Raw genomic sequence first — 8,346 nt, forward strand, 5'->3', positions numbered from 1 at the left:
GCTTCATTTCAACCCTGCTTACTTGGAAATATTGCCCTGGCACGTCTCTCCAATTCGCGGAGAGACAGATCTGTCCGAAGTTAAGAGAAATTCTGTGTTAACTGCCTAAAAATTCTTTCATGTCCCTTGAGAGATTGACTCCGACCTCCAATAACCTGATTGCAGTTTGAGCAGCGTTGAAAATAAAACGTGAAAGTGGATGGGAAGTAAGTGCAAAACTACATTAAAGGCAGGACTGGGACAATAGTGCATATTTAATTTAATTTTTAACTGAATTCTGTTCCACTTTTTGAAAATTTTTTGCGACGCATTGCAGTGCATAATAATTGTGACATTTTTTCTTGTTGTGTAAATAAAATAGATGCGCCTTCATTTGGAATTTGTGTGTGTGTGTGTGTGTGTGTGTGTGTGTGTGGGAGAGTACACACATACATACATACATACGCATGACCTGCAATATATTTCTTAGTGGCAAATATATATTTAAAATATGTTTTTGTGAGTGGGTGTTTATTCAATACGAACGCTGCTACAATATTCGATGGCATTCCCATATATTCGAGCATATGCCGAGGTGCACTAAAGCACACACACACAGGCATACACACACATTCTAGTTAATATTTATGCAGTTCATGCCTGTTTTTGCGCCCGCTCCTGTCTCCTCGTTTATTTATACTTATTTTACTATTTCTATATGTCCATGTGGATTTTCCCACTGTTTATTTGCGCCTTGTACTGCGCTAGCGCTTTCTGTTTTTCTTTTGCACAAAAAAATAAACCAAGGAAAAAAATATAGAAAAAATGCTTTGAAACCAAATATTCGTAGGCGACTTGGAAGCACTGAAACTATGAACTGAACTGTAAACTGCAATGTGCTAGCAACGTTGCCACCACCCACTGTACACACGCCTGCATAGTTACATACACAAATACATACATACATTCGGACATTAATATTTGTATTGCTACTAAAATATTCGTATTTATGTTAGCTCCCGCTTGGGTCGCACTGTGCCTAGCCATAGTTGAAAGTGTAAATATTGCGAAACGCTGTTTGTCCATCGATGCACAAATTCGCTATGCGCTCATTCTCTCCCTTTCTCATTCTCCCCCTTTATCGCGCTCTCTCTTGCGCTCTCCTCACCCTCACCCCTCTCTGTCTTTCTCGTTTTATCATCAGGCTACTATTTAAATAAACATTTTTTAAATGCCCTGAGCAATAAAACTATAAAAAATTTATGAGAAAAAAAAAATAAATAATTGAATCGTTTTTTGTGGACGAAGAGCTCTTCAAATGAAAAATATTGTCTGTTGCATTTCGTGCGCTCGATTTTCAATAAAATCACTACCATTTCTATCAGTCGGAGAAGTGTGTGGAATTTCAATTGAAGCGACGAGTTATGCACTAGATCGGGTCGGTCGCCATACGAAAAACAAAATCTGTAAAAAACCACCCCTGAGTTTAAAGCTAATATTTAAAAAAAAAATTGAAAATTATATTGAAAACATTTTGTTTGGATGCTTCTAAAAATCGCTGAAATTTCTCAATGTGAGCTTTTAATACGAGTGTGCAATTTAAACGACCCAGCCTAGTATAGACTTGGCTTCATATGTATGTGTGCGTGAGTAAATCTACTGCGATTACTAGTTTTGAAATTAAACGCAAAAAGAGCCGAGGTGAAGGACCGCTTGAATCAGGAACTGATCACGAATATATGTAGCCGCCAATAAGCTGCATGCCCTGCGCCTCGCAAGGCATGCAATAGCCTAGACAGACAGTGACGTTAATCGCGATGCGCGAATTCGGAAATATCTCTGGAATTAAGTGCAAGAGTAGATTAGATTAGATTTGTGGGGGGTTGGACAAATCAAAGCACTCAGTCAGGAGACCATTGTACTACACCCAGATAGATTTCAGTCGAAAGAATAGAGATAGGGGATAAAATGTGGGTGGCCAGACGGAAAAATTAGTTTGAGGTCACTCTTCCACAAATCTCCTGGATTCATTGATGAATCTTATGAGATGCGGAAGAGGAAGAGTATGATTCTTATTCATACTCAGTATATCGCAACCCAATATCCTAAGTCTGATTTTGGAAAACGCCGGACAGCTACAGAGAAAACGCTCTGCAGTGTTGTCATGCTCACGACAGGATAGGCATATCTGGCTGTCAATGATCCCCCATGGCAACCATATGCTGACCACAGGCGTTGTGCATTGTGATTACACCCACCAGTACTCTTAGGTCCTTTTTGCTGAGTTTTAGGAGAAAGGTCGCTATTTTACTGTTTTGTTCTTTCACAAATCACTTAGCGTCTCGCAGGAGCTCAATTCAGACCAACGCCTGCTATGGGTAGACCTCCTGAAGTTGTCAATCCATAGTTAAATCGATGCAGAATTGACACCTAGAAAGGGCCTAGTGGCATACTTGCAGAGCCTTCATTAACCAGTTTATGAGCTAACTTGTTCCCTGTAATACCACAATGTCCAGGCACCCAAATAAGACTAAATTTGTTGAGTTTTGCAACACTGTTCAGTTGTGTCTTACATTCACCGACTAATTTCGAAGAGCAGCGTGGGTCAGCAAGGGCTTTCAGTGCAGCTTGACTGTCACTACAAATTCCAATACTGCCCGCTACCCCGCCACTTTTCTCAATTATCCAGTATGCCACATTCAAGATGGCATAGACTTCCGTAAAGAATAGCGGGGACATCTGTCCTGTGAAATAGGAGTACTTAGTGCCTCCGTCTAAGCACCATTCAGATCCGCTACCGTCACTGGTTTGGATCCGTCGGATCCCGTTAATAGGCTCTCTGGACTCAACCATTGACCTCTATCTGGGATCAAAACATCATATCATACTACATAATGAAAGGCACCCGATTGTCCATTGGCATCGAGAACAGTGTGCACCGCTCTGACAACTGGTGGTATATCTGACAGTGGCCAGTGCTTACATCATTTCCCCAGACTCTGTTTAGCATGAGCCTGTACGCCGCCTTCAACGCTTCCTTTCGAATTTGAAGATCGATAGGCTGCAAGTTCAGAATGGCATTGAGGTCACCACCTGATGTGGTACTCATAGCACCGGTGATATCAAAGCACACAATTCTCAGTAGTCTTTTTAGGAGTTTTACTCGGGTTTTAACGATTGCAGCCTTCCACCATACTACAGAGCCGTATGTAATAATGGATCTAATCAGGGTGATGTACAACTAGTCTACTGTCATGTATGAGAAAAAGACAGACGTAATTGAGACACCGACCGAACAAGTTGTCCCGCGGATTCCAATATTTTACACATACACTGCATACATATGTATACAAGAATTATACAGTTTCACTTTTAATAAATATCATACGTTCAATACATAACACTGGCGACGAGGATGGGATGTGTACAATAATATAATACATAATATAATAAAAACAACATACACATATACTATATGTACATACGTATTGCGCGTAAGTCATTCGAAAAGTGAAGCAAAGCATAACGACAAAACCTACCGGCACACAACAACAAGGACATTGAATTTGCAGGAACCGTTTGCAAATACAAAAATGCACTGACATTCACACAACCTTGTGTTAAGTCGCCTTATTCGCAAAGAATATTTTGAAGTCATAAAAATTGGATCAGAAAAAAGTCGCAAGTCAGCTCTCGTTGAGAGCACATGGATCGTAACGGCAAACAAATAAAAAGTAGCGGTGATTCGCATTCCTCAACTGATAGCAGCACATTCACTGTGAAGACTGAACGAGTTATTTTGCAAGGGGTCAAACGAGTCAACATGGCCGGAGTTGGAAATTTGGAACCATTTGATTTAAATCATCCAAATAAATGGTCAACGTATATGGCGCGTTTCGATTTGTTCCTTCTGGCCAATGATGTACAAGAGGAAGGTCGTCAAAAGGCAGCATTCCTCACATTGGCCGGAGCGCCACTCTACGACCTCTTGGCATCATTGGCATCACCAAAGCAGGTTAGTAATCTGAATCTTTTCGATATAAAAACGATTCTAACCAACCATTTTTCACCACGTCCATCCGAAATTGCGGCCTATTATCATTTTCACAAACGTGATCAATATCCGGACGAGTCTGTCAGTAATTACATCGCAGCATTGCGAACATTGGCAGTGGACTGCAACTTCGGTACGGCGCTCGACCGCATGCTTCGCGACCGTTTTGTGTGTGGCATGAAGGACGAAGGGCTGCAGAAAAGCTTACTGGCAGATAAGGATCTAACAGTGCAAAAGGTTATCGAACGTGCACTTTCGAATGAGGCTGCAGCCATCAGTGCTATGGCTATGAGGCACCCCAGCGAACCAGTTAATGTTGTCAACGACAATCGTTTTCGTACACGAACAAAAAACACCGTCAACAGAAACCAGCAGCTGTCATGCAATGGTTGTGGTGGATCACACCCTCGTAAGCAGTGTCCATATCGTGAATCACTTTGCAACGCATGCGGAGTCAAGGGGCATCTGCAGCGAGCCTGCCGGAGCGCGTCGAGTGTCAATTCACACAGAGCGTCTTCATCCAACTCAACAAATGCTCGTTCAGGTTCAATGCGGAAAAAATCATCTCGTCGAGAGAATGTCAATCAGATCACGCCCTTGGTCAATCAGAAGAAGTCGATCTCAGTTACGATTAATGGCAGCACATGTATTTTTGAAGTGGATTCTGGGTCGCCTGTGACCATCATGACGGAATCTACGTTCAATAGCGTCTGGTCCAACAGAAGGCCAGATCTTTCGAAGAGTGATCTGGATCTTAGCGATTACCAACGCAACCACATCCCAGTCAAGGGGATCATCGATGTGTCAATTTATTACAACCGCCGTCAAATTGACAACTTGCCGTTAATCATCGCAAACAGTGGTGGCTCTAATCTTGTTGGTTGTAACTGGTTCGATGCACTGGGCATACGTATAGAAGGAGTTTTTGCCGTCAACAGTGGTCTCAGCATCAAAACCATTCTGAAGAAATACGATCATTTATTCTCAACAGATCTTGGTCGCTACACAGGACCACCAGTGTCTTTACAAATCGATTCGGCGGTGCCGCCCGTGAGACTGCCTCCACGCCGTATACCCTTCGCCATTAAGGGCCTCGTGGAAGAAGAAATCGATCGCTTATGTTGTCAAGGTATTTTGGAGCCTGTGGAATACTCCGATTGGGCAACGCCAATAGTGCCCGTGGTAAAAAAAGATGGTTCCATCCGTATATGCGGTGACTACAAATCGACGCTGAATAAGGCAATTAAGCCACACTGTCATCAAATTCCAGCCGTTAGCACGCTTTTGGCTTCGATTGAAGGTGGATCGATTTATGCAAAAATTGATTTGGCACAGGCATACCAACAGCTCGTGGTTGATGAGCGTTCGTCACTCCTGCAAACCGTGTCAACGCATAAAGGCGCATTCAAGGTAACCAGGCTGCAGTTTGGCATCTCATCAGCACCCGGTATATTCCAAAGCTGCATCGAAAACGTTTTGCAAAACATTCCTGGCGTCTTGCCGTACTTTGATGACATCGTGGTCATGGGTAAATCGGAAGATGAGCTCGCAAACAGACTGGAACAAATATTTGTACGTTTCGACAAGGCCGGACTACGTTTGCGCAAGGGCAAGTGCCAATTTAGTGTGCCATCTATCGAATTTTTGGGGTTTAAACTGGACAATCTCGGTATACGACCCTCACATGACAAGATCAAGGCCATTCATGAAGCACCATCGCCAAAGGACAAGAAGCAACTCCAAGCTTTTCTGGGCTTACTCAACTTTTATCACGCCTTTTTACCCAACAAAGCAACAATCGCTGAGCCGCTTCACCGCTTGCTCGACAAAAGTGCTCGATGGACTTGGAAGGAGCAACACGAAACAGCTTTCAATACGCTTAAAAGGCTGATCGCATCAGATAATGTGCTTATTCATTGCAATGAGAACTTGCCGTTAGTGCTCACTTGTGACGCATCGCCGTACGGACTCGGAGCAGTTCTCAGTCACAGGTTGGCAGACGGGTCGGAGAAACCCATTGCATTATACTCAAGGACGCTGTCGAAGGCAGAACGAAATTACGCACAGATAGATAGGGAAGCAGTCGTCCTCGTCTCTGGAGTGAAGAAATTCCACAACTACTTATATGGCAGATTTTTTACGCTTGTCACCGATCACCGTCCACTCTTGGGAATTTTCACCACAACAAAACCGGTCCCCAACGTAATTTCGAACACAATGCTTCGTCGATCAATTTTTCTCAGCGCGTACAACTTCAATTTGGTACACCGCGCTGGTCTTAGAATGGGCAATGCAGACTTTTTGAGCCGTTGTCCAATGCTGTCTGAAGCAGAGTCTACGACGACTGAAGACATTCTTATGGTAGAAATATCGGCAAAACCAGTTGTCAGCGCGCAGCAGATTGCCTCTCAAACTTCTAAGGATCCGGAGCTCTCCAAAGTTTTCAACTGGGTGTTAAGGGGGTGGCCCAGCAAAATCAACCGCTCCGATAAGCTCTATCAATACTTTTGCCGTCGAACTGAACTCAGTGCAAATAGAAGATGTCTAGTTTGGGGAAACCGCGCTGTAATCCCGTCTACTCTTCGAGGGTCTATTTTGAAAACTCTTCATGCCCCACATCCTGGCATCGTCAAAATGAAGGCCGTTGCTCGAAGTTATGTTTGGTGGCCGAATATCGATGCGGAAATCGAACTCGTTGTGAAGAAATGCAGTTCATGTCAGCAAAATCGCAACGATCAACTCCAAACAACAACGCACCACTGGGAATCTGCAAAACGTCCATGGTCCCGCCTGCATGTGGATTTCGCAGGTCCTTTTCGAGGCAAATTATTCTTCATACTCATTGACTCCTACTCTAAGTGGCTTGAAGTGGCCGTCGTTAATTCAACTTCTTCAGCGGCCGCTATTAAGGTGTTACGCCAAATATTCGCCACGCATGGGCTACCTGATGAGCTCGTGTCGGACAACGGAACAGCTTTCACATCTGAGGAGTTTAAGGACTTTATGAAGAACAATCTAATTCGACATATCCGTTCTGCACCGTTCCATCCTTCTACAAACGGGCAGGCGGAGCGAATGGTTCAAAGTACCAAAAATTATTTGAAGAAAGCAGAGCCTGGCATAAACATCGATCTCAGCCTGGCTAGATATTTGTTCAACCAACACACCACCCCGCACTCAACAACGAACCGCTCGCCTGCAGAGCTACTGTTCAATCGTGAGCTGAAAACTTATTTCGACAAAATTCAACCTCACGAAATGGTTTACGGTAAGGTCACCGACCCTGTCAGTACTAAACCTTTTATTTCAGGCAGTCCAGTATGGGTTCGTAATCATTCGACGGGCCCGAGATGGATCGAGGGCCTGGTGGAAAATCAAACTGGGCCTATATCTTATGAGGTTCGGTTGAACGACTCTAGGGTCATCAAACGACATCAGGACCAGCTTCGTAGCCGGGTGGCATCAGAAGATTCCTACTGCGAAATACTGTCAACCGAAGACGTCGAAGCCAGCATAATCCAATCATCTGATGAAGTTGATTCAAGTACTTCTGGTCACGTCGTGGAGACTCAATCGCCAGGGCCATCAACGAATCTACAGCCTGTCGCCTCGTCATCGCCAACACCGGAAGAACCGCGTAGATCGAAGCGCGACCGACAGGCCCCACAATTCTACTCTGCCTCTGGGTGTTAAGGGGTGTCATGTATGAGAAAAAGACAGACGTAATTGAGACACCGACCGAACAAGTTGTCCCGCGGATTCCAATATTTTACACATACACTGCATACATATGTATACAAGAATTATACAGTTTCACTTTTAATAAATATCATACGTTCAATACATAACATCTACTATCGCCGGTCTTAGGCCCCATGTTTTACCAAAGGTTCTCTTACACTGCCAGAAGACTTTTAGTGTTCGAGAGACCTTCTGCTCGATGTGATTCTTAAATGTAGCGGATTGACAACTAAACTTAATTCTCATAACTTCAGCGGATTAGGGGAATTTTCGATGGCAACATTATCGAAAAATGAGATGTGAATGAAAAATAATAGAACTTTTAAAGGGAAGAACGAGAAAGACAGGGTGCAATTACATTAATTGTTTTGATATTTCGGTGCAGTGAAAAATTGTAATTTAAGATTTTTTTTTCATAAATAATTATTTCTTAGTATCAGGGCAGCTACGAGTAATATCCGTATATGTTGCCTGCAGTCGCCAAGCTTTGACTCACAAAACCAACCAAAAAACAAATCAGCTGTTTACTAAACCGCGTAAAACCCTCTGCCACACCACAATTTTAATCAGCA

The 8,346-nt window shown here is 43.4% G+C and overlaps 1 protein-coding gene across 1 annotated transcript; it reads left to right on the forward strand.

The window, feature by feature from the left end:
• The first annotated feature begins 3,685 nt into the window (after positions 1 to 3,685).
• On the forward strand, positions 3,686 to 7,726 carry LOC128861917 (uncharacterized protein K02A2.6-like). Its single transcript, XM_054100294.1, has one exon. The coding sequence runs from the start codon at positions 3,686 to 3,688 to the stop codon at positions 7,724 to 7,726; it is 4,041 nt and encodes a 1,346-aa protein (XP_053956269.1).
• The last annotated feature ends 620 nt before the right edge of the window (positions 7,727 to 8,346 follow it).

This window comes from Anastrepha ludens, chromosome 4, assembly GCF_028408465.1.
Source record: "Anastrepha ludens isolate Willacy chromosome 4, idAnaLude1.1, whole genome shotgun sequence".
Classification (NCBI taxonomy): domain Eukaryota; kingdom Metazoa; phylum Arthropoda; class Insecta; order Diptera; family Tephritidae; genus Anastrepha; species Anastrepha ludens.